General features: G+C 41.9%; 1 protein-coding gene across 1 annotated transcript in view; it reads right to left on the reverse strand.

The window, feature by feature from the left end:
- Positions 1 to 27,004, reverse strand: part of tec (tec protein tyrosine kinase) — a 36,110-nt gene that overhangs the window by 4,159 nt on the left and 4,947 nt on the right. The window contains exons 3-13 of the mRNA XM_014411760.4: positions 23,606 to 23,991; positions 20,481 to 20,684; positions 17,453 to 17,557; positions 15,141 to 15,222; positions 12,260 to 12,388; positions 9,133 to 9,185; positions 8,800 to 8,999; positions 8,640 to 8,705; positions 7,102 to 7,156; positions 5,043 to 5,122; positions 4,820 to 4,953 (exon numbers count right to left, since the gene is read on the reverse strand). Of these exons, the coding sequence (XP_014267246.2) occupies positions 4,820 to 4,953; positions 5,043 to 5,122; positions 7,102 to 7,156; positions 8,640 to 8,705; positions 8,800 to 8,999; positions 9,133 to 9,185; positions 12,260 to 12,388; positions 15,141 to 15,222; positions 17,453 to 17,557; positions 20,481 to 20,618 (1,042 nt within the window). The 5' untranslated portion in view covers positions 20,619 to 20,684; positions 23,606 to 23,991. The remainder of the gene's footprint in view (positions 1 to 4,819; positions 4,954 to 5,042; positions 5,123 to 7,101; positions 7,157 to 8,639; positions 8,706 to 8,799; positions 9,000 to 9,132; positions 9,186 to 12,259; positions 12,389 to 15,140; positions 15,223 to 17,452; positions 17,558 to 20,480; positions 20,685 to 23,605; positions 23,992 to 27,004) is intronic.

Genomic DNA, 27,004 nt, shown 5'->3' on the forward strand with positions numbered 1-27,004 from the left:
CTAGGTCGGTATAGGTGAGGCTTAAATGATACTTCAAAGCTTTGCCTTTATTCTCAGCTGTCAGAGTTGAACAGTTATCATGATGGCAGCAGTCGACACAAATAAGCACAAATTCATAAGTTCACAAATTGTTCTTTTCAGAAAACTGTGCAAACGAGCTCGAACTTTCTACCGTTTCTCAGATGCACGATTGCATCACTCTATGAACTGAACTTCTTTTGACCTGTGACTAGAAAAAGCAAGCGCGATGGCAGACCTGCCTTGGGGCGACAACAGCAGTTGCCTCAAGGCACTTTATGTTGTAAGGTGAAGACCCTGCAATATCCTACTACTATACATACTACTTTCAGTAGTGAGATAAAACTGCTCAAATTAAGTCTAAGTACTGTGTAATATTAATTTTCTTTAAAACTGAAAATGGTAAGTACAAAGAACCTAAAGAACTTCTTTTTAAACTGTACACAATTTAACCCCTGTTACAGATTTGCAGTTGGGATACAGTACCCTTGACTGGATAAGTGGAAGATGATGAATGGATGGATGGACACAACTTTCAATAAGTTGCAAGAATAATTCTCAATTCCAGCCAAATCTAATGTTGTCAGAAAACAATTTCTTTCTACATTAATACCGTTATACATCATATCATATTATAGTATTTATTGCAAAGTGTTGGGCAAATTACTTTGAAAAAGTAATTAGTTATAGTTAGGAAACCTCTTCCCGCTCCACCACAACCACCCACACATGCAGGGCCTTGGAGTAGGGGTATGTCACCAGGGTGCAGAGGAGGCTACCACCCCCCCCCCCTCTGTCCCCTTCTGGCTGCCTCTGCCTCAATTTTATCTCACAACTTAGACATTCACATTAGTCACACTCTCATAACACATACATATAGGATCTCGGGGGTGGGCACGATACACGGATTCCAAAGTACCATCAGGGTGTATACCTCACCCCTGGCGTCGTTGCCCACCTCTCAATTTTAAATACACGTAGACATTGAGGGCTAGCAGGAGGGACCATGCGCTTACCTGCTGCTCTCTGGCAGGTAGCTCCATGCCCTCCTGGGTTTTAAATGCACCTTAGAACACACATGCATCAACACTACAATGAGCGGGTGGAGGGAGGTTTGGAGTCTTCTCTCACCCCCGTTCTCTGCGACCTGCTGGAGCAGGGGGGCTAGGAGGAGGAGTTGGCCGTCCGACTGCGGTCTGGAGTGTGGGGCCTCCCTGCTGCTGCGGAGTCGGGGCGGTCTGCCTCCCCCCACCGCAGGGAAAAGGGTAACACCACCTGGGTCTGGGTGCAGTTCCCCCCTCCAGGGGCAAGGGTACCTAGACCCGGTTCGTAGAGTACGCTTGGGGAGTGTGATTGTGTGTACAGCGTCTCTTTATGTCTGTCTCCACGTTGGTTGAGTGTGGAGTAAGTGCATATGAGAGCATGAGGGTGGGAATGGATGTTTGTGTCTGTGTGTGCCTGTATGTCTGTGTCTATATGTCAGGTTGGGTATCAGACGCCACCTCTCTGGGGACATCTCAGGCCCTCCAAGGTTTGGAGACCTATCTCCCCCTACCACCACTTCCCTGCCAGTGGCGGACTCCCTCAGACATCGGTGCGTTGGTGGTTCTTTGTGTCCGGGGATGGGCGTCCAGTTACACACCGGCTCACTCCTTGGCGGCCGCTTATCGGGGCCTGGAGCCTGGGGCTCGCTCGGGCCACTTCGGAGGTGGGGTGCCCCCGGCCTCTCGGCCTGGGGCTCGGTCACTCAGGCACGGCTGGCTGCCGGCGGAGCTCACGGACGCGTCACTGCAACTCCCCCTGGCTTCTGCTCCGCGGCTGCTGAGTGAGCCCTCATCTGGGACTCTCCTCAGCTCTTTCTGGGACAGTGGCGCAGCTGCCCCTCTGTTGGTCTTCCATGGTCTCTTGTGTTCTGGGGGCCTCTGGATGTCTGGAGTTTTGATCTCCTCCATACCTGCTTCATGCCCTGGAGGACGGGGCTGTGGCCCCCCCACACCCTCTAGCAGATCATTACATGAAGGAACCTTTTAACAAAACAAAAAACAAGCGCGTCCATGCTCACAGGTGTACACACGGGTGATCACACCCACAAACTACACCCTTTTTGGCTCCTACCTCAAAGCACACTGTGTTCTGTTGATCTTATGTGCTGCACAATAATGTTTAATATTTAGTATTTACTGTCATATTCCCATATATCATTGTGATGTTGTTTATTCTATCACTCTTGTTCTCTTCTGCTTGTTTTCTTTTTTCTTTCTCAGCAGGTGATCCAGGTGATCGATATATGCATTTTTTTTCTTTTTTTTTTCTGCCCGTTCTGTTGGTTTTTGGTTTTTGCCCTTCTCCCCCGTCCCTCTTCTCAGCTGTTTCTCTTTCCCTCTTTCTTTCTCCCCTTCTTTCCCCCAGTCAAGTCTGTCCCGTATTCAGCAAGTGAAAATAAAATAAACAATAAAAGGTGAATCAAATGGACCATTACGGCAAGGCTGGGATGGTCAGTTTGGTAAAGTAAATCCGTTGGGCATCTTTCTTTGCCTTTAGACAACAATTCTGATGGCAAAAGAGCCAAACGGGACAGGCAAAAAAAAAAAAAAAAGGAGAAAAAAAAGTTATAGTTAGTAGTTACTTCTTCAAAATGTAACTGAGTCCCAATTTTATAAAAGTAACTGATTACTAAGAAAAGTAACTATTGTGATACTTAAAAAAAAAAAAAGTTTAACCAGGTCCAGGGTACAATTGGCCGTTTTCGACTACGTTTTACTTCTACATTTTACCTTTAAAAAATATTTACCTTTCCTTCTTTAGTAACATTCTTTTCAGCACAACCTCACGTGTCTGAATTTATAATTATTTTTTCATTTTGACATATTGTATTAACACAATTGATCTGAAATCAGACTAAAGGCTTAAAATCTGAGTAGAAAAAAGTGATATTTTACACTGTAAAAAACACAAACATGTTTACTGAATGATTTTTATAACTTGAAATGCAAATATAAACTGTAAATTTTAAAAACGAAGGTTTTGCAAACAACAAAGGTTACATGCAGCTATTTACCTAAAAATGCAACCAAAGCTTTAAAAAGCTTTGGTTTAACACTTCAGTATTTACAAAACAATCAGGTGTTCTGCATCAAATAAGATGGCACTCAAATTATTTGTGCAAGTCCAAAACATCATTTCTATCCACTGTAAGATAAAGAAGAACATCACAAGTCTGATACCTGTAGGCCTGACAGCAGGAGGTGTATCACTCCTCCTGTTTTCCACCTGGAGACAGCATTTACACTGCAATCTGTCTTTGGTGGCTGTTTTGGCAGCAACTGTGATATTCAGCAGTTGCACTATTGTTCTGACACACAAAACAAAACTATCGATTACACTACACAACACAACGCAACAAACTAACTTTAGACTCCAAACACGCTAAAAGTCACATATCTCTTACGTCTCAAAACTCTTTCTCTCTTTCTCTCACTCTCGTCGCTGTCACTCCTTACAAAGTTTTAGAGTTTCTTCCTGCAGTAAACATAACGATAGTATTCAGGAAAAACATTGTAAGTTCACTAAATTAGCTTGAAAAGCATTGACTACATGAAAATAGCCATTTGGACAAGGCTCATCTAAGCCATCAGCAGATGTTGCACTGAAAAAGTGCAAAGTATAATCAGCTGATTTACAGCGATTACAACAGAGAAAACCCCAACAATGTTTTCCCTGCTGAGGTTTTGTTCTCCTGAGTTTGACACGAAGACCCTCAATCACATTGTCCATGAACTCACTGGTGCAAAGAGTGGGCAGCGAGTACCTGTCAAAGAAAAAAATGTCAACCTGCTGCTGACCCAAACAGGAAGAAGACGCCCTCTGGAACACTTCAAAGAGACCCTGAACCAGTGCATTCTCTCTCCCCTACTCTTCCTTCTCAACATCAACTTTGTTTTGCGGACTGCCATGGCCATGGATGGCTTTGGGATACCTTGGCATCCACCAACACGTCTGAAGGACCTCGGCTTCATGGATGACATCGCTGATGGCTGACATCCAGAAGAACATGAAAACCATGACATCAAACTTGGAGCAAGAGCCAAAGTGGGCTTGTGGATCAGTGGGAACAAGACCAAGGCCATGAGGATTGGTTACATGACAACACAGGACCCCATTATGGTAGCACTGCAACCGCTGGAGGAGGTGAATCAATTCACCTACCTGGGCAGCATCCTTGCAAGTAACAGAGATGCTGACCATGAATGATGTTGTGTGTCGGAGAGCAACCATCGGACTGCAACACGTCCCCTCCATGGCATTGTGACTTAGCGGACAGTGCACTTTGGAGGTCACATTCTATGTCAATTCCCGCAAAGACTGCCCAAGATTGCCATCACGTGGAACCCTCCCCATGGAAGACGCAAACCAGGCCACGCCCATACAAAAAGGTGGAGGACTTTCATTGATGATTTACGTGCCTTAGACATTGCATGGGATGAGGCCAGCCGCAGCTGATCGAGTACGCTGGCGGGGATTTGCCACCCAATGCGGACAGGGCGACCAAAGTAAGTCTCCTGAGTTTTGAAAAGCAGGGATCAAAATAAATAATCAGCTGATATGCATAAAATATCATTTATATTTTTACCAGAACAGTACTTCGTCCCATCTCTGTAACACAGGGTTAGTGTTAGGGGGTGGGTCTGGGGCACGTCACTGTCACCATTGATGTTTTAGGCCTCAGAGGGTCAGAAAAGCACCGTAATGCATTTAGCTTAAGTCACTGTTTAATAGTCTACACAAATTGTGTGTTGGTTACCTGCTGCATTATGTTTGTGGTATTCGATCAGGTCTGGGATGGAGCTGAAGAGATGTTTCTCAGCCAGGTAGAAGTGTTTTGGTAGGGTTTGTGTCTCCTTGATGTGGTAATGTTTAATAGCTGCACCTCCATCCCTACAAATACAACATAACCACAGTGTAAATCAAGTTGTACCAGCTTTTATTACATAAAACTTATAACTACCACACATGTGCAGAATTACCCTGAAGACTTGGTGTAGAGCGAAACAGTGTAGGTTCCTGGGGTGCTGGAGTTTCTAATAATGAAGGCTCCTTCTTTATCCTGGAGGGCATGGCACAGAGACAAAGGCTGAAAACTAAATAAGATTTTTGTTTAACCTCTCAACATACACCAGGGCACCAACAGACTAGATTTTGGGCTAGGGTTGTTTCAGCCACAAAATAAAGTTTTGACCTTGCAGTTTTTCCTCTTTCAGGATTTTCCATTTGAGCCTTCCAAACAGGCAAAAACTAACTAACCCCAGATGGCTCGGCTACATAGGGCTTGTTAAAAGATAAAAAAAAACAACACTCCATTCAACCTTAGTTTGATATAATTCATTTTAGCTCAGCCCCTTATAAGCCAACCTTCTACTGATTTGTATATAGAAGAGCTGAGCAGGTGGGTTTCTGTTCAGCTGTTCACAGTAGGTTTTATGTATTTCTTGTCTGCATGTTTCATGCTGTCAAGCCTGTGTTGTCATGTCTACATCTCTGTTTCCCCTTTTGAAGAGTCAAGTGTCTTCACGTTCTATGCGTTTTGTTTTACTTCCCCTGTGGTGTCTCTGGCTGTGTCCCAATCCAGCGACCGCACGCTCCGTAGTGCGCATTTGGAGACCGATTACGCCACAGCGACACGATGACGGCTGTCCCAATTCGAAGTGTTCTCCAATTTGAGGGGTGAGTCCGGTGTAGACTTTGTGGTCCCATATATCCCACAATTCATAGCGCGGTGGTGGGTGTGGATATTTTCTTTGGAAAAAAACGGCAGATGGCTGAAATGGGGTTAGTTTTGCGAGATCTCGCAAAAGTTTTGCGAGATCCCGAGTTAGTTTTGCGAGATCTCGCAAAAGTCCGTCTTAATTTTTTTTTCTCCCATGTCCCCTGCGGGGCTCCGTATGAATGTTTAATAAAGAAGAACATTAAAACATTACTGTTGGCCACATGTCGGCAAAGTTATGTGACATTAGTGAGGTTTGTACTTGCAGCGTTAACTTGGTTTTAAAGCCTTTACGTTTTATATTCAGTCAGTCATATATCCACAAACACAACAAACTGAAAGTCAGTGATGCTGCTCGGTTTGCAGTCCTGAATATCACGGCACAAGCAGGATTCACTGCACGGTTAATGTTAGCTATGTTATATTGCTGCCTCTGTTCGGTGGTGTGTTCATATACCTCTTGTCATAGTTATCATTGCTGTCATAGTTGATTCATAGTTCCTCAGCCTCTTCACAATTTGTCAGAGTTATTTAGTTTTCCCAGTTTAGGTTTAGTTTAGTTTCGCCCAAGTTTAATCTCGGCTTGTTTTTCTGTTTATTGTGTATCAGCCCCAATAAAGGCTCGCTTTTTGTTTAACTTCAGTTCAGTTCTCCCGTGTCTGCTTTTGGGTCCGTTCATTAAACACACCAGCTGCTCAGCTGTGAAAGTGTGCCTGTAATTACCATATTAGAGATATCCCTTCTTTCTGACATCATAGAAAGCAAAGAGCAAACATGCCTGAAACTTTGCAGACTAAACTTTGTAGTTTCACCAGTAAAACAGTTACCAGAACATGTCACTGACAAACCATCTATGATTAGGCCTTATATTTGATTAACATCCACCTCTTTTACAATAAAATGCTAACCTGTGTGGAACTCTTAAATGTAAATACTTTGAAAAGAAAAACTGAAAGGCCAAAATGCATGAGACTAGACTGAAATCTAACATTTTCTAGTTTGTGGACACCATATAGCTAAGTAGAACCCATTTTAACATTAAACAGTTTGCCTGGCGGCTATTAAGAGGTTGACGGATTCCACAAGTTTAAAATTCAAGACTTTTCTAATCCACACAACAGTAATTTCTGTTATCTCAGTCACCTTAGTCAAAGAATCCAGAAAACTGGAAGGGCTGAAAATATCTAAATTTGTGTTTTCTTAAGAACAGATTTCGTTCAGCAACATGCTATCACTAATATCACCGTCTCTAAATCATAGAAGTACGTATAAACAGGGAGGGAATAAAGACAAAGAACCAAAGGAAGGAAAGAGAGCCTAACCTCCTTCCTCAGCAGCTCCTCAGCTTTATTCCTGTTGACATTTTTATTGTACCAGCTGGAACAAACAAAGAAAACACAACATGAGACTCTAGTGCTCTGCCTGCTTTGTGAAGCACTATCAGCTGGCTGAATCCAAACATCAAGAGTGAAATAAGCGTTTACTGGAAGATAGCATGACTCACAGTGAACTTTACGATTCAACTGCAAATACATTTACTTCAAGAGTACAACATCAGCCTCCAAATGATCGAAATATCTCTTCTACAGTTTTTGATCAACTTACAGTGGCAAAACCTAGATTTGCTATTTCACCAATGACATTGTGATGGTGTCTCAGGAAAGCTGAAAGTCAACCATGAGAGTTTCAATTTTGGTTTAGTTTGACTTCATTTATAGTGTTTTTAGCATTTTTCGTTAATAAATGTTCAAGATTCGTTTAATTTTAATTAACCCTGGGACCTACCATAGACCTAACTTACCATAGAACCAAGTTCGCCAGAGCTTATCTTTACATTTTTACATGCTGTAGTGCCATTTTTGGGAGCATTTCAAGTTGCTATACATCAATACAACCATTGTAGCCAAAATTTTAATAATGTGTATGCATTAAGTGCATAGTAATTACATAAATTGCAAAAAACTGCAAAACAATTGAAAATTGTTTTTGTTTTTCTGTTTTTTATACATATATTTCTAGTTAGAGAAATTTAAGAGGTTTATCCCTCAAAACTGTAAATACAAAAAAGTTGCACAAAATTGTTTCAAACAACAGGAAATTTATTTTGAGTGTCTTTATAATTTTATTTTTGAGATACACCAATTTGTATATACTGCAGGAAAAACGAAAATAAATATTATGATGCAAATTTGCAAAAAAAAAAAAAAAAAAACCCAGCATGTGCATCAAAATAAACTATTTCCAGCAGTGCAATATGAGTTCTAAGCATCCCAGAAACGACACAGAAAAGCATAAAGTCTAACATGAATTTGAAAAACACCAGTATAGGCTTATAAGGCCCTGAAGGTAAAAAATTTAAAAACTGTTACGCAAAACGGAGCGTGCTGCTCCGTTCGGCTTTAAAGGGTTAATTTTGTAGATCAAATTGTAAGATTTAAGAAGTTGTCTATAGGACAATAATACAACACAATGCAAGTGTGTGACCTCTACTCATACAGATGCTGGTTTTATCATAAAGGTCTAACTATTAAATATATAACTATCACAGCTTTGATCAGAAATCTACACTTTAACTTTGGAAACCTGTATAACCTGTAAGATGTAATTAAGTAAACACAGTTAACTTAAGCAAATAACCACATATCAAACTCAATTCAAATGTGGCGTTGCCCAAGACTACTTTTCCCAACATGTGTTTAACTGCTTGGTGGTTGGCCATGCTTTCAGTCCATAGAAAGTGTGCTTGTGTAGACTCAGTAAATGCCAAATTTCAAAAACCCTGTATTAACAAGGTCCAGACATTAGGATTCAGCCAGCCATTAAACTCAAACTGTAACTGGGAAATGATTAACACACTCACACATATTGGACCAAGTTTCCGGATTTTTTCTCAGTTACATAGTTACTTGGAATGTATCCTTCCTCACTGTGAAAAAACACAAACAAACTACCACATCACCACAACACACAAAGACATGAGAAACTAGGTGGTAAAACACAGAAATACAGCGTGAACTCACTTATACTTGTTGCGTGCCCTGTACCAGTTGACGTCACACTTATCCACGATGACATACTCTTCCCCTTTCACCAGACTCAGATCATGAGGCTCCATGCCGGGGAAGTCATACATAGCCACGACCACCTCCTCTTCCTCAGCCTCCTCATCGTCTTCCTCATCATCTTCGGGGGTCGGGGGGGCAGGAGGAGGAGTCCGACGCTGAGGAGGAGTAGGAGTGACTACAGGCTTGCAGCTCCTGGCTTATACTGATATATTGGTAGTACGTGTGTGTACGTGTGTGCGTGTGCACATGTGTGTGTGTGTGTGCACGTGTGTGTGTACGTGTGGTTACCCTCTCTTTTTTACACTTCTCTCCAGGAATCGGGGGTAGAGGTTTTCTGGAAACTAAAAAAAAAAAAAAAAAAAAGGAACAGAAACAGCGAGTCAAGCATGAAGTTTTTACATTTTCGCATTCAGTTTCATCTTCACCATCATCTCTGCTTTCAGTTCACACTGACCTCTTGACCCTTCTGCTTCTGGTCACCAGTGATGTGGCTGATCAACAGCTGTTGATCAGCCACATCACTGCGGCGTAGTGCACTAGTCAACGCCTCAGCTTTTAAGCTATAAATGCAATTTCCTGTTTTTGTCTTCTCACTTGGTGAATCAAGGGTTTCAAAATGTAATAAAATAACCATGACAACGGAGCAACTCAGTTTTATCTGAAAACCTTTACTGTGAAAGGTTCACCGACTTTTACAAATGTATTCTACTTACTGTGCGAACGAGTTTGAGGTACTCTACCAAAGTGTATTAATGTAGTTATCGCTACATTTCACTGATGACTGGAGTCACTTTGCAAACTCAAAGGTTTACATTTAAAGAAATAGTTGGTTTATTGAAGCACTGTAGCTTCAACTGTGTGTGTGACTATACAAAACTATTAGGCTTTATCTGGGGCACTTAAATGCTATTCAAGTACAACTCAGCTGCCGGTGGCCTCTTACCGCTCCACGAGGGAGTATTTTAACATACTGACTCACAGTGTGGTAAGCTGGTTGCCCAGCAGCTGTCGAAGAGTGTAAAAAGGCTACAAATGGTCATTAGCACAGGCCACAAAATTATTGGCTGTCATCCTTCTCTCTCCTAGATATTGTTACCTCGCCAGAGGCCAAAACATTGCCTGAGACTGCGGCCACTCTGGCCACCAGGGACCTGTAACATCTGTCCTCATGTCACTGGCTCAGACACTGAGAACTAGGACTAATAGACCATGAACGGTTTCTTCTATAAGGCCATTACCACTCTCTTACAAAAAGCAGGTGTGCTGCATTCAAACACTGTTGGAATTACATTCTCACTATATGTTTTTATGTTTATTTTTTTATATATTGCCAAAATTATTGTAGTCTCCTAGGCACATAGGCATGCAGGCTGCTGTTACAAACATTTGTGAAATAATGGGTCGCTCTCAGGGGTCCAGTAATAACATTTTCTCGCTACTAAATATTCCACAGTCAGCTGTTAGTGGTATTATCACAAAGTGGAAGCGATCAGAGACGACAGAACACAGAGGTCGCCAACTTTCTGCAGAGTCAGTCACTGCTGACCTCCAAACTTTGGGGGTGTCCAAATTCATGGGCTGCATCCTCCTGAGGCCGCATTTGTAGACCGATTACGTCACAGCGACACAATGAAGGCTGTCCAAATTTGTAGACTCCTCCAAATGCAGCCAACAAATGTGTCCTCCTTTTCCCCAAATTTGAAGGATGGGTCAGGTGTATCCTTTGTGGCCCACCATATCCCAGAATTCAGAGCATGGCCCAGCCAATTCCAGTTTTAAGTTTTAATAAAACTGCCACTATTAAGTTTTAATATTACTCTTATTACTCTTTCTACTCTTATGACTTTTAGCAAATTTTCAGGTGAGAATGTAGCTGTGTAAACTTCAAATATCTGCTTGGCTAATTAAGATATCATATAATTGCAAAAGTCCTCCGACGTTTTCAGAGACGTCTGTTATTCACTAGCTCGAGAGCTCGCCGGGAGCTCGAGGGTCACTAGAGCCGCAGAGAACGGCACACATCATTTTCAGATCACCACGGTCTTTCGCTACTCAGGTTAAACGCAATATATAAGTCACTTAGACAACCTAGTTTGGTTTTTTTCAGTGTTTTATTTGTTCAGGACTAAATCGGTTTGGCTGAGATAAAAGTTATTAGATTAGATTAGATAGCTGAATGTGAAAACAAACAGGAAACTGATGAAACAGAAGTGTGAGGCGGTCGAGAATTTACGCCAGTGTCCTGTTATATTTTAGATAGCAAGGAGCAGACGGCTGAGTTTATTAAACTCCACCAAGACAGCGGTGACGCTAATCTGAAGGCTAGACCGTCCCATTTCACAGACGTTTACTTCATGCTCCTACCTGTGTGGGAACAGTTTGTTTGTGGCACCCTCCTGTTCAAATATGACTGTGCACCAGTGCACAAAGCAAGCTCCATAAAGACATGGATGAGTTATGTGTGGATGATGTGGAAGCTCTTATAGCTGCAAAGGGTGGGCTGACATCATATTGAACCCTTTGGATCAATAATGTTACTCAAGGCAGATGAGCAATTACGTTTGGCAATAGCGTATTTATTTATTTTTATGTCACATGACAATAATGATTTGCGCATTCAATGTGGACTCGGACACTTTATAGCACAGCTACCTCGTTCACATTATGTGCACGTGGCTTTGTGGTGTAGCTGATATCATGATCTAAAAATGTAACATGCAACTGTTACTCTGGGACATGAAAGCTCATTGTATCATAAATACAATGTCAAAAAAAGGCTTTCTGTTTTATTCTATTCCAGCATACAATGCACAGAATGAATTTTTAATACACAAATTATTCAGCAAATATGAAAACTGGTATTTACACACATTTTGTGGATTCTATGTGAAGCTCGGGGGCCAAAACTGTGAGCCAAAAAGACACTATAAAGGTCTGTAGCATTTAATGTTAACACACTGAGGTAGAATTTTGGAGTTAGTTAGTTTCCAGTATTATGCAACTGATGTGATGTGGTTGGTGCTAGCTCACACTGAGCTGACATAAAATGAGTGCAGCGCAAGGACATCAGCTTAGCAAACAGCTAAGATGTGTGGCTAATGTAAGCTAAACCTTGCTTCAGATCTGGGTCAAAGTGTCACCCCACAGGTTTATGAGACTGGTTTGTTCTTTATGAAATCGTGACTGTTAAACATGGATAAAAGGCATCATTTTCATTGGAGGGGGGCTGGTTGAAGCAGTGTGTGCTTTGCAGCTTCTTTGTAGACATTCTGGACAGCCCGCCTTCGTTACAAGCTCCATTTGAAGGATAATTATTTTTCCACAGGTTGTTATTAACCATAAAGTTAATAACAAAGTCAAGAGACAGGAAGTCTAGATGGAGCACAGAAAGCAAACATGAGCGTCAGGCACTTACTGTCTTCTAACGGGTTGTACTGCTCGCACCCCAGTGCTTGTTTTTCTGCCTGGCGGCAGCAGAGCCACAACCCATCCTGCCAGAACTGAGGGTGAAACTTCACCAAGACCTCTGCGTTGTCTTTGATCTCTGGATACACACACACAAACACACAAAAGTTCAACAAAACCAGGTCTTTCCTGCTGCTTCTCTTTGAATTTTTATGTCTAGATTATCTGAGACTGGTTTTCCTTGATAAGCTGTATATAAAGTTAGGTTGATAAACTGCATCCGCCATCACTAAAGCTGCAGCTGAAGTACAGAACTTTAGCTTTAATTTAGAGATGAACAAAAGCACTTTGTGAAATGTTTAAACTGCAGCTACAGTTGTAGTGACAGCTTGAAGTGAGGAACTCATGACTGTCACAAAAGGATGGGTTTCCTCTTTTGTCATCCCTTGCCAGACGTTTAATGCAGCTGTTTTCAGTTGTTCGTTTGTGGGCCTTCCTGCCTCAGTCAGTGCAGAATATTCCACTCCTTTACCTTAAAAACATTTGGTTTTCTTTAACTGGAGGTTTTGGGTTGTTGTCTATCTGTGCTTCCAAGCGGCATGAAGTCAACTTTGCAGCAGTTGACTGAATCCCTTCATCTAGCTCCTTCCCCACATCGTTACTAAATGCAAGTGACCTATTGCCACTGTAAGCCACATGTTTTCAGGTGCTGTTGTATACTCCAGATCATAAATCATTCCAAGCCCTGTTCTTACTTTTTTCCCCCCCATATTTCTGGTACGAGTTCATTTTAATGTCACCTGCTCAAAAAAAGCAATTCTGTCCAGGTTTGGCTGGTCCAGATTTTTTTTTACTACTTTAATTTGGCATTTCCGTTCTTAAGGATGATTCATGGTTCATAAATCTTGCATTCAGTATTTTCTCTTACCAAGTTTTCTCTGGAAAATAAAATATCTACCACTTGGAGGGTGCTCTTTATTAGGTTGAATGTTCTTAAGAGTTTGTCTTTATCATGCTAAGGATCCTGTGATCCTCTACCAGTGTAGTCTCGTGTGACCGTCTGGGTGTTTTTATGTTATCTTTTTTTTTTTTAAATTCTCAATATGCACCAGATTGATGTTGATGTGGTCATTTCTAAGGTTACCGATCTCTGATTAATTTATTTTGGCAGCTTTAGGATTGTCTGTTTCATTTGGACTGTGGCTTTCAAATGTAAAAACATCTTTTTGAATCAACTCCAGACCTTTACCTTTTCCATAATTTCAGTATAAATAATGAAAGAAAAGTAACACCAGTCCATGACACAATTTTTTATCGACTGTCCACTTGCTTCCAGTCCATGCGAAAGTGAGGCTACATTTAAAAACGTGTAATTATTAAAGATTTCATTCAACTTGTTCATGAAGATGCTCAAATTAAAGAAAGTTTGAGCGATTTCAATTTCAAACTGAATAAAGCAAAATGAAAGACCCACTTTACGACCCATTGACCCACCCACTGAACTGAATTTGGTGGTGAAAAATGTTTCTTATGTTAATTTAAGAGCTGTTAAAACAGACTGGCCAATTGTGACCGGAGCTCTAAAGTAAGGGTGGGGGTGAACACAACAGGAGGGTTGTCTGTGAAGGTTCTCAGTCATCCAGGTCATCGTAGTCAAAGGAGCTTGCATTGCAAAGAAAAGCGTCTGGACTTCTTTAAGTTGCTTGAAGACGTTTCACCTCTCATCCGAGAAGCTTCTTCAGTTCTAAGGTCAAATGGTGCAGAGTCCCAGATATAAACCTAGTGGGAGTATCCCACCACAGAGGGACAAAAGGACCCCCTGATGATCCTCTAATCATCAGGGGGTCCAGGACTATAATCCAGGACCCCCTGGACTATAATCCAGGACCCCCTGGACTGGATTATAGATGGCAGAGAGTTGGTGTCTGCCATCTATAATCCAGTTTTGAGATCCCTTCCCAGACGCCTTAACGCCCACTCACATCCTGGGCCATCTGACCTCAGGAATTCGCATGATAAGGTGGGGCCAGGTTTCACAATGAACTCACCCGAAACTCTGGCTGATTGGGACCCACGCCCAGTTTCACACCTTTGCTCAGGCGATTAGAGGATCATCAGGGGGTCCTTTTGTCCCTCTGTGGGGGGTTACTCCCACTAGGTTTATATCTGGGACTCTCCACCATTTGACCTTAGAACTGAAGAAGCTTCTCGGATGAGAGGTGAAATGTCTTCAAGCAACTTAAAGAAGTCCAGACGCTTTTCTTTGCAAGCTCCTTTGACAACAGGAGGGTTGTCATTCACAGTTGAAGCTGAAATATGTAGAGTATCCCCGTGTTTTTGATCTATACTGCAACCAGCCACCTAACCTATAATGATACTGTTTGTATTTATACTCATTGATATCTATTTCCTATGAAAGACTTTGAGATGCACCCATTTATAATCCTAATGACTGATACTTGCATTGTTTAAATAAAGAGAATTAAATTATTTAGAATAAAAAGATCAACAAAATAAAAAGACCATTGTGACCTCTAGAAGAACATCAGTAATGATACACAGTTCAAACTATAAGACAGAAAAGTGAACTAACCATTGCACTTCTGAGGTTTGAGAAATCAGGTCAAATTACTAAGCAGTACACAGCGCTTCTGTTGAGTAAAATAAATGCTAAATTTCTCATGACAGGAACAACAAGAACAATGGAAACAGTGCAGGGGTGCTGGAAGGTATTTGCATGTGTGAAAACCAGTTTGTGCTTTGTGGTTCAAAGTGTGAAAAAACATCTCTGCAGTACTTCAGATGTCTAAACTCCCAGTGTGAGCTTTCATACCCTACCCCTGTATATATGTGCATTTGCTAGTTTTTCACAGAACAAAACAGGGACTGACCTTCTTTGAGGCTCTGGACCCATCGACTTCTGCTTTCATGACTTGGAGCAAATACATAGAGGGTGTTGGTATCGTACACCACCTGGACACAAACACACAGATCTGTCTGCTAACACAGTTTTATGTAGATTTCAAAGCTGCATAGGCATAGTTTAATCTTACAACAAAACAAGAAGCAGTCTGAAAGCCTAAACATACTTAGGAGATTCATAATGCAACAAGAATAATACACTTTAGACTCAACTTGAAAAAAAGGCAGATGTGAAATGTAAAAGTGTGGTTACAGGTTAAATTTGGCATAATAATTGGATGTAAACTATAATGTGATATTTAAAATCCCCATAAACCAGATATACCAGTGTCATTTCCTAAATGTTCCTGATACAAACAGAGTAAAATGTAAGCATTTAAGCAAGTTTGAGCTTATTCTGCCTTCAAGAACAGGTCAGAGGTCCAAAACGATGTAATATTTTAATTTGTATAAGGGGCTTAGCAAGAAAGTGACTGGACTTCTTTAAGTTTCTTGAAGACGTTTCACCTCTCATCTGAGAAGCTTCTTCAGTTCTCAAACCAAATGGTGGAAAGGCCGAGTTGTCCCATAAAAGGGACGTTGACCCACTATTGATCAACTCAAGAATGGTACTGCATTTGTGTCTACAGGGAGTGCAGAATTATTAGGCAAGTTGTATTTTTGAGGAATAATTTTATTATTGAACAACAACCATGTTCTCAATGAACCCAAAAAACTCATTAATATCAAAGCTGAATGTTTTTGGAAGTAGTTTTTAGTTTGTTTTTAGTTTTAGCTATTTTAGGGGGATATCTGTGTGTGTGCAGGTGACTATTACTGTGCATAATTATTAGGCAACTTAACAAAAAACAAATATATACCCATTTCAATTATTTATTTTTACCAGTGAAACCAATATAACATCTCCACATTCACAAATATACATTTCTGACATTCAAAAACAAAACAAAAACAAATCAGCGACCAATATAGCCACCTTTCTTTGCAAGGACACTCAAAAGCCTGCCATCCATGGATTCTGTCAGTGTTTTGATCTGTTCACCATCAACGTTGCGTGCAGCAGCAACCACAGCCTCCCAGACACTGTTCAGAGAGGTGTACTGTTTTCCCTCCTTGTAAATCTCACATTTGATGATGGACCACAGGTTCTCAATGGGGTTCAGATCAGGTGAACAAGGTGGCCATGTCATTAGTTTTTCTTCTTTTATACCCTTTCTTGCCAGCCACGCTGTGGAGTACTTGGACGCGTGTGATGGAGCATTGTCCTGCATGAAAATCATGTTTTTCTTGAAGGATGCAGACTTCTTCCTGTACCACTGCTTGAAGAAGGTGTCTTCCAGAAACTGGCAGTAGGACTGGGAGTTGAGCTTGACTCCATCCTCAACCCAAAAAGGCCCCACAAGCTCATCTTTGATGATACAAGCCCAAACCAGTACTCCACCTCCACCTTGCTGGCGTCTGAGTCGGACTGGAGCTCTCTGCCTTTACCAATCCAGCCACGGGCCCATCCATCTGGCCCATCAAGACTCACTCTCATTTCATCAGTCCATAAAACCTTAGAAAAACCAGTCTTGAGATATTTCTTGGCCCAGTCTTGACGTTTCAGCTTGTGTGTCTTGTTCAGTGATGGTCGTCTTTCAGCCTTTCTTACCTTGGCCATGTCTCTGAGTATTGCACACCTTGTGCTTTTGGGCACTCCAGTGATGTTGCAGCTCTGAAATATGGCCAAACTGGTGGCAAGTGGCATCTTGGCAGCTGCACGCTTGACTTTTCTCAGTTCATGGGCAGTTATTTTGCGCCTTGGTTTTTCCACACGCTTCTTGCGACCCTGTTGACTATTTTGAATGAAACGCTTGATTGTTCGATGATCACACTTCAGAAGCTTTGCAATTTTGAGACTGCTGCATCCCTCTGCAAGATATCTCACTATTTTTGACTTTTCTGAGCCTGTCCAGTCCTTCTTTTGACCCATTTTGCCAAAGGAAAGGACGTTGCCTAATAATTATGCACACCTGATATAGGGTGTTGATGTCATTAGACCACACCCCTTCTCATTACAGAGATGCACATCACCTAATATGCTTAATTGGTAGTAGGCTTTCGAGCCTATACAGCTTGGAGTAAGACAACATGCATGAAGAGGATGATGTGGACAAAATACTCATTTGCCTAATAATTCTGCACTCCCTGTATTTGCATTACTACTCATTAACTCGACAGTATGCATATAAAGAAAGAGGTCTCTCTGGTTGCAGGTGAGAGTGTGGTAGTGTGTTTGTACCTGAAAGGGGTATTTGTTCTGGCAGGGGATGACCCCTCCTCCATTCTTGACAATCTCCACACATCTGATGCGACTCACTTCGATGGAGCCCCTCTTGAACTTCTTCTGTTGATGCAAACATCATGTCATTTTTTAATGTTTGCTGTCTTTGTAATATTATCCAACTTGCAGTCTTAGACACTTTGACATTTTGTGCTGACATAGCATATTTGCACATTAGCAGTATTCAAATGATTGTTGAACTAATTTGACATGTAACTCATTTCCTTCAGCAGAATTTTTGATTTAAACTGGGATAAGAGCCCTGTATGCAGCTGTGTGGGCATTCCTGGAAAAACTGAAAGTGAACACTCAGCTTAAAACAGGGTGTTGCTACCTGAACCAACGAGATGTTTAAACAGACATTTTCAGTTTCACAGTTGAAGGGCATAAATCATATTAAAACAATGTAGATTGATGACACTTTCACACCTGTGCAGTACAAATGAACCAGAACCATTAGCTTAACTTAATATAAAAAGAGATAAATGACTATTCTGGCTCAGTGTAACATTACAGAGCTACTGCTGACTCAAATGACTTTAATGTTTTTTGATGAAACACCCACATGTAGCTGCTATTTACTTAAACAAAAGGTTAAAAATCACCATTACAAAGGTTAAAAGTCAGGAGAAAAAAAAGGTACCACAAAAGCAAAATTACAATATGTACCAAAAAGAGAAGAAAAGTCATTTTTTAAAAGGCAATATTTTGATCCAAAGTATCATGCATGAAAAACTGGTATAAAATGACCAAATGCCAAAAAAACTTGGTATAAGAAAAGATGCTTTTCTTCCCTGGAAGTTAGACTTCTGCATCATCTCTGCTGTTGTTGAATTCTCCGAAAGCTTTCACTTCAGCATTCTTTGAAAACCGCGTCTCTCTCTTTAATAATGTCTCTAAAATAACTGCTGAACAGGAGCCCAGCTTGCTGTTTCCAGTTTTCATCTTCAAGTAAGCTGACTGGATACTAAACATGTTTCACTGGCAAGTTCAAACATCTAATTCCCAGACTATGCTATAGGATTATAGTATAGAACCAGGTAAGCATGAACTCTGAACCAGTGCTTCTCCTTATTGTCTGTTATTTGTGTCTTGTTCCTATAAAACATGGCCAAAGTTTCAAAATGAAGTCACTACATGTATGTGAGCCAAAACTCACGTTGTTGACTGTTGCGAGCTCTCCTTTTCTGTCCTTTTTTCCCCCAATTTTGGTTTTGGATCTGTATGATGTCATAGAGAGGGGATATCCCTAATATGGTCATTAAAACCCACAATCGTTTATTTCTATGAGAGGCAGCCAGTCAGAAGAAGCTCTGTTAAAGTAAGGGTGGCCTTAACTGAAGGGGGTTAAATCAGGTTGTAGGAGAGACTGTAAAAAAATAAATAAGAGTTGTTTTTGTATTTTAATCATGCAAAATTACTCCAATAAAGTTCAAGAATAAAGTTACAGAGCTGGACATGAGCAGAATAAGTCGGCTTTAAGAAAAAGCAAAAATGATCAGATTGTCAGTGCTTGTCTTCCTCATGATCCATCACAATTCACAGGTTGTTATAATGTCTGAGAACTAAAATCCCTAAAATCCACTGAGATGTCAGGGAGACTTACAGTCACATCATGTACAAATCAATGTTGTTTCACTAAAGTCTAACCAGTACTGTAGGAGTGGAAGATGAACGCTTCACCATCACATAATCTCATCAGTACTAAAGGAGCTAAAAATAAAAATACAACATCCATCCATCCATCTTCATCCGCTTTATCCGGGGCCGGGTCGCGGGGGCAGCAGCCTAAGCAAAGAGGCCCAGACCTCACTCTCCCCAGCCACCTCCTCCAGCTTATCCGGGGGAATACCAAGGCGTTCCCAGGCCAGCCGAGAGATATAATCTCTCCAGCATGTCCTGGGTCTGCCCCGGGGCCTCCTCCCGGTGGGACATGCCTGGAACACCTCACCTAGGAGGCGCCCAGGGGGCATCCTTGTCAGATGCCCGAACCACCTCAGTTGGCTCCTTTCGATGTGGAGCAGCAGCTGCTCTACTCTGAGCCCCTCCCGGATGGCCGAACTTCTCACCCTATCTCTAAGGGAGAGGCCAGCCACCCTTCGGAGGAAGCTCATTTCTGCCGCTTGTATCCGCAATCTCGTTCTTTCAGTCACTACTCACAGCTCGTGGCCATAGGTGAGGGTAGGGACGTAGATCGACCGGTAAATTGAGAGCTTCGCTTTTACACTCAGCTCCCTCTTCACCACGACGGACCGGTGCAGCGTCCACATTACTGCAGCTGCAGCCCCAATCCGTCTGTCGATCTCCGGCTCCCTTCTCCCATCACTCGCGAACAAGACCCCGAGATACTTGAACTCCTCCACTTGGGGCAGGAACTCATCCCTGACCCGGAGTGGGCACTCCACCCTTTTCCGGCTGAGAACCATGGCCTCAGATTTGGAGGTGCTGATCCTCATTCCCGCTGCTTCACACTCGGCTGCGAACCGTTCCAGTGCGAGCTGGAGGCCCTCACCCGATGAAGCCAACAGAACCACATCATCTGCAAAAATCAGAGATGAGATTCTGAGGCCACCAAAGCGAAAGCCCTCCGCCACTTGGCTGCGTCCATAAAAATTATGAACAGAACCGGAGACAAAGGGCAGCCCTGGCGGAGCCCATCACCCACCTGGAACGAGTCCAACTTATTGCCGGCAATGCGAACCAAGCTCTTGCAACGGTTGTATAGGGATCGAATGGCCCGTAGCAATGGGCCAGACACCCCATATTCCCGCAACACCTCCCACAGGACACCCCGAGGGACACGGTCGAATGCCTTCTCCAAGTCCACAAAACACATGTAGACTGGTTGGGCAAACTCCCATGCACCCTCAAGTATCCTGGAGAGGATAAAGAGCTGGTCCAGTGTTCCGCGACCAGGACAAAAACCGCATTGTTCCTCCTGTATAAAATGTAAAAATACAACAAATGAACAGAAACTGAAAGCGACCTCAGCTCTTCCATCGTAATATGTCAGCCGGCTCTTGGTGAGGACGAACAGCCTCTCCTTGTAGTTCAGCGGCGACGTCCTCTTCTTCTGCTGCGAACGCTTGATTAGCAGCTCCTCCATCAGCAGGTCCGCACTCATCCTGGCCCCGCCGACGGCCTCAGCCCATTGGTGGAAGACGTCAGACCGCAAAGGTATGGAACTGATCTAAGAGAGATGACCAAATTCTCAGATATAACTCATTCCTCCTTCCAGATAAACACACCTTTAGATTTGTTGTTCCAAAAAAGTTAATACATTTCCTGAGATGAAACAAATTAGAACCAGGTCTGTATCATCAATATGGCCACAAACAGGAAGTCCTCCTTTGTCTGTGACCACATTGTTCTTCTACCACAGTAGAACTTTATCTTTAATAAATGCTGTCTCCTACATTTCTGGTGGTACGGAGCTTTTTGGGAAGCTGGACACAGCGAGCAGCTCTGAGGGGTTTTATTGCACTTTCTGTGGAAGCCTTATTTAGCAGGAATTTATTTTTGGTCATTACATCCACCCGTACTCTGAGGAAGTGCAGCCATCTATACCGAGCTTTCATTATGACTTATTTCTGTCTGTCTGATTCTGCTTTTTTTTGTCTTTAGAGCCACAAGGCTCATAAGCAGCGTCTCTGTTTACATGCGACGCACACTGATTTCCTTTATTTCACCGGCAACGCTCAGTTATCTTTATAATAACACAGTTTAGTTTCACTTGTGTCAACTCATTACACCTCAGCCTTTGTTGTTTATTTTCTTCTAGAAAGATGTGATTCATCCAGGATAAGATTTAAGAAGGGCTCACAGATCTCTTTTTACTTTTAAGAGTGAATAACATGATTTCAGTTTGGTTTCTTCTTTTTCTAAGTTGAAGCTGCTCCGTGTAACACCATAAAAACACCACATATGTCGCTTTAACAAAGTAATGAACTCTAATGACCTTTGCACTCAGTGGCTTCACAAGCTATTCATTCACTGTCAGCTCATTATGCAGTGATCACATAGCTCTCTTGCTGATTATCAGTTCATTTGCTGTGATTGATTCAATGTCCCAAGTTCAATCAGCACAAACTACTGAGTGTGATTAATAAAAACATGTGGGCATGTAATTCATCGACTAGAAATGACCATAGTCACTAGCATTTATGGGTAGGTGAGTAGCATATTAAGCTTACAAACCACATCCGATAGTCAGTACATCTTTTGTGGTGGTTAATCATCCAGTAAAACACTGAGTCAATCGATAATGTCAAAGTAAAAGAGGTGTTTTGTCTCGAGCTGATGCAGGATGTGCTCTTATCTGTGTCCGCCAAAGCTCTTCTCTCAGTTTGAACTTATCAGGTGATTTACAAATTTGGTTGGTAAGTAATAAGTAATTCCGTGCAAATCTATCAGACGCAAGGCAAATGGTTAGCTGCACTACACAGAAGCCTTTTGTTTCTGCTGTGTGAAACAAGTAATGTGAGCGTTCAACATCAGGAGGCAGATGGGGTTGGGCGTGACCAAGCAGCAACATCTGAGGTTAAAAATACATGCCAATGCTCAAGTACCAACACATTTCCCACAGGGGCCACCTTAAACTGTCACCAAAAGTGCATAAATACCCACGGACTCCTAATTTTATGATTCTCAAATTCAGCTGTGGAAGTCACATTTTTGCTTAAATAAAAAAAAAAAAAAAAGGTGGAAAAAAAGCTGTTTCTAAGAAGTTCATGGTGTGAAAATTCACCCAAGCCATTCGTTTGAATTTTTCTGAGGCCTGTTTGTGAGGCTGCATTAGCCAAGCGTCCCATTGAGTGGGTTCACAACATTGGCTCCTTATTGAATTAGCAGACAAATAATATGCTTCAGGATTTCAGAGTCTGTCACTTAGCATGAACCAGCAGGTATGTGTCTGTGTGATGCATCTGAGCAAGCATTCATAGAGCCCTTCAAACTGCCAGAGTCCAAAAACCAGCTGGTGACTTCCTGGTGGCATTCGATGTGCGTCAGACACGTGTTACTGCTGCTCGAACCAAAAACGAGTCAAAAAAAACAAAGCTGGGTTGAGGCAGAGCAGAAGAGGTAACTTATTTTGGTCTCATGTGACTGTTTAATGCGTCAAAATGCATAACGCTAATCTAAAACCTTAAACACATGCAGAATAACACTGCGAATAACATCTGATAAGATTACTTGATATAACGCCATCAATACAACAGTGTTACAGTAGTGTCGTCTGGATCTCCGTGCCAACTTATCAAAATATAAACATACAAAATCCTGGCAGGTTGCCTTCATGCATGTGTCTGCAGAGACATGTCAACGGTTTCCTTTATATAACTGTATGTATGGGATAAACATGTTAACAGTTTTCATGCCCGAAGGGTGACAAAGGCAACACCTGTCTTACTGGCATTGCACAATGAAGCACATTTGTTACTGGTGCACTGTGGCTCCTTAGTCAAAGGTCAAGTTGTTCCCCGTCTTCACCTTCTACCTTCTTTATTTTCATTTCAGCAAGCGGTAAAGCATCCTTTGACTATGAATAGTCCCCACAGAATACATATAATCAGTACATTCGCCCATAAAGCATAAACCCTTTACTGCTTGGGTACAGTTTGGATGTGAAACAAGGCCGAGATTCTTCACAGTAGTGTCCGTTAAGTTTTTCCAACCGCACTTAAATGCAGCAGAGGGAAGGTAGCGCACGCCGGTGATTTGAAGCGTATCGCGGGTTGTACACCTGTTCTCAGGTGATACTACACGGTCCTACTACATATACCATACTATATGTATACTATATTTTTTTTAATCTATACTGTCCGATTAAATACTAATATGGATATTTTACAAAGCAGCAGCTGAAAGCAGGTCCACTGGTGTTGTTTATACGCTGCAGCATCACCCCCACAAAATGAAAGTTTCAACGTTATTGAGCGTTTTTGCATCGTATCCTCTGTTTTAAACTCACAGCGTTTTTAAACTCACAGAGTTTAGCAGCGGCACTTCTAAACTCGCAGGTCCGCGGTTTCGTTTGCGGACAGCAGAACACAAAAGGCAAAAAGTTTACAGGAACTTCGCTGGGTGTCTGTGGAAAAAAGGATCCCTTACCTCCGCGCCTCATTTCCCAGTTTCTCCTCACTTGGTTGGAGTCCGTGGGCCTCCCATGTCGTTGCGAATCTCGGGAGCGGGATTCAGGAAATGAAGAGAAACGCACCGGCTCACGGGCACGCGCACTTCCTCGTATTGCGCTGCTGCACGGTGATCGCTGAGTGAGCTACGACTGATTTAGACCTCTGGGGTGGCTGCGTCACCAGTGGGTGACCGTCCCCGTCTCCAGCTTTCACGCATGTACGTGCTGTTACCTCGTGTTTAATGCAGAAGAAGCAAATGAGATGCCGGGATTTTCTTCCATCACGGGTCCCATTCCTGTTGGGTTACTCAGGGTTTGTTTTCTCACTTCCATCTGTGATGAGCCCTGTTACACCTGAACGTATCTTTCACACACACACACACACACACACACACACACACACACACACACACACACACTCTATAAATCAAAAACTAGCAGCATATAGTCATAATAAAACACAAACTGACATGATGAGTCAGCATACAACAAGTACTCTCATTTAGAAAATTCCTTACTCAGTGATCGTTTCCACTGGAGCAGCTGCTACATGCACACACTCATGTTGCAGTTTGAGAGCACGTGTTTAACATGTAAGTGGTAACAATGGTTCATTGCTATGCAGCCGTCTGAGCTTCATCGTTCAGGCCTAGCACTGCTCAGATCTCACGTCCTGGTGCTGTCCTCACCCTGCTCTCTTCTTTCCTTCCTCTTTTGACAGGCACATTTTTGCTTTGCTTGCTAAACACAATTAAAATGCAGCACTACCGGATAACCTCTCCATAAGAGGAACATAGTTGAGGTGTGTGGGGTTGCAGACATTTTGCACAAATTGACAAGGAACAAGGTGCGGAAGTATAAGTGATACATTTCCCAGCATGCTCCTCTGCTACCAAAACATTTCTGATAAAGTGACTGTTTTAGTCAGTGGAGTGTGAGTGGAGAGTTTGCACTGACAATTCATCTCATAAGGAAAATGTATATGGCATATCATGATTTAATCATTTAAATCATGTTTTAATCAAAATTCTAGTGTTATAGTAACGTTACTATAACACTAGAATTTTGAGTGTCAGGTGAAATGTAAAGAAAATGCACCTTGAAAAATGATTTTCACTGGACCCTTCCTACCTTCAAAGTCATTTAGTGTTAGCTTGGCTGTCCTATCAGACATTACACGTTTTAAAATTTGTGTGCAACTTTCCATAAAAGCAGTGGGCAGAGAGGAGTTTTCAGATTAACGAGCACCATCAACTATTAAATATTTCCTAGTGTGTTGTCAGACTTATTTGACTGGTCAAATGTTCTCACACATTGCTGACCTCTTTCTCTTTGATGGGCACAAACTTACAGGGGGTTTATTCTTCTGTGTTAAACCTTCCACAAACCCTATACCTAAACACACACCCCTTTTGAAATGCTGTGACAAAACCTGCAGCTTAACCTGCGATGCATCTCCATGGAAATTTCACGCTGCACTCGGCAACTAGCCTGCTCAGCACCATCAATCAGTACCGTCTATGGTGACACATCGCCAGCCATAGCTTTAATATAAGGACGCACAGCTGCCAGATAAGCAGAGCAGTGAATAAAGAGAAAAAGTCTCATAATTGTACTTGTTTCTATTGTCACTGGCACCACATGAAACACTAGGACACAACCACAATGCAATTAAACCCATGCTCAGTCACGAATGCTAGCAATGGCATCAGCCTCTTATGTAGTTTACATCGCAAGCCAACGGCTGCTCCTTGGCTGATTGGTTTGTGCTTCTTGAGAAACATGATAACTCTGTAAGAGGAGCTCCACCCACCTGCTTATCAAACCTTCTGTTTGTAAAGGGCAGCCAATCATGAAGATATTATCTTAAGGAAAGAGGAACTGAAACAGATGTTTGATGCAGATGTGGGTGAATTTGACAGGCTGCACCAAGGTCGAGTATACGATAAATAACAATGATTTTGAACTACCCCAGTAAAGTCCAAAATAAAAACACAAAAATAGATATGCGTAGGTGTGTGTGTGTATATAGAGGAAATTGAATCAGATTAAACTTTTTTTATACGCACATATGAACGGTTTACCCTGCCATGATGAACTGACTAGAGTGGATAGATATCTTATATTAAACTATAACATTTGGCTTGATATACACTAGGTAAATTAGCCAAACTTCACAAGGGATTTATACTTATGTGTTGCATCCAACACGGTGATAAGGACACACACACACGCATAAATCATCTTCCCAGGGCCTATCGCAGAGTTTTTAAGCCTGTGTTTAAGATTAATGCATAATTTTTAAGGCTCAGGTTCTCATAAGTACTTTAAGCTTTAATCGAGTTCGCTCATGAACAGCTGGCAGGAGTGCAGGATTGAGCCTTGAGTTTTTTCAGACTAATGACCTGTCTTACTTTATTTCATTGTTGACGTAAACTTTCTAACACATTTCACGCTTTTACTTTTTTCATGCTGCTGGTTTCATTTCTTTTATTAGACTGTGGAGGCACAACACTTCCTGTGGGTATACTCTTCATGGCAGGCACTTTGAGCCATTGTTATCTTTACTAAAAAAAAGTAGAAGCAGCAGCAAATGACTGAGAACAGAGAAAGGATTGCTATGGATCACAGGTCTTTTCAGTGTTGTTGTGCCACTCAACACCTGATGATTGATAATCAAACATCAGACGCATAATGTTCTTTTTTGTTTCTTGTTTAGATTTGAATCTCTGTCAACATATTGTACCAGAGATCGGAGTCATATTTGGGAAAACTGTTAAAAGTGAAAAGTGTTGCTCATAATCAGCAAAACAAAGTTAGGTTTTCCAAAAGACCTTCAGTTTCAGCAAATGCCCCAGAAATGTCCTCTAGGTCAATTTAAAATAGGAATATAAGTCACCTACAGTGTCTCAAAGGCAGAGCTTGGAGGAGTTTGGGATGGACAGATGGATAAACAAAATCTGGATTATTTTACTAGATATTCTTGTGTATTTTTAATTTTTTGTTCTTTTTAAAATATGGTCTTTCTTCAAACTGAACATTTTTGACAAGGAGGAAGACCACACATGACAAATGTCTTGTGGTGGAGAGGAAACGTCTCCATGGCACGGCTACGTCTGCAGCCTGTCTGCAGCTCGGACACCAACCATTTCACTACATGTTGTAGTCTGTATGATTGTGTATGTGACAAATAAAGGTTGTTTGTTTAAAAGGAAAAGAGAAATCTGCACAGTGCCATGTAAGCTCAGGTGATTAAAAGGATAACCCTTACATGTTTTGCTGTTATCAGTTAGAGTGGGCTGTGACTTCCTTTCAAACTGTGGGAGAGGTGTCACACCACACGACTGATAGCTGAGTGGAAAATATTTAATGCTGCT

This window comes from Maylandia zebra, linkage group LG3 (assembly GCF_041146795.1).
Source record: "Maylandia zebra isolate NMK-2024a linkage group LG3, Mzebra_GT3a, whole genome shotgun sequence".
NCBI lineage: Eukaryota > Metazoa > Chordata > Actinopteri > Cichliformes > Cichlidae > Maylandia > Maylandia zebra.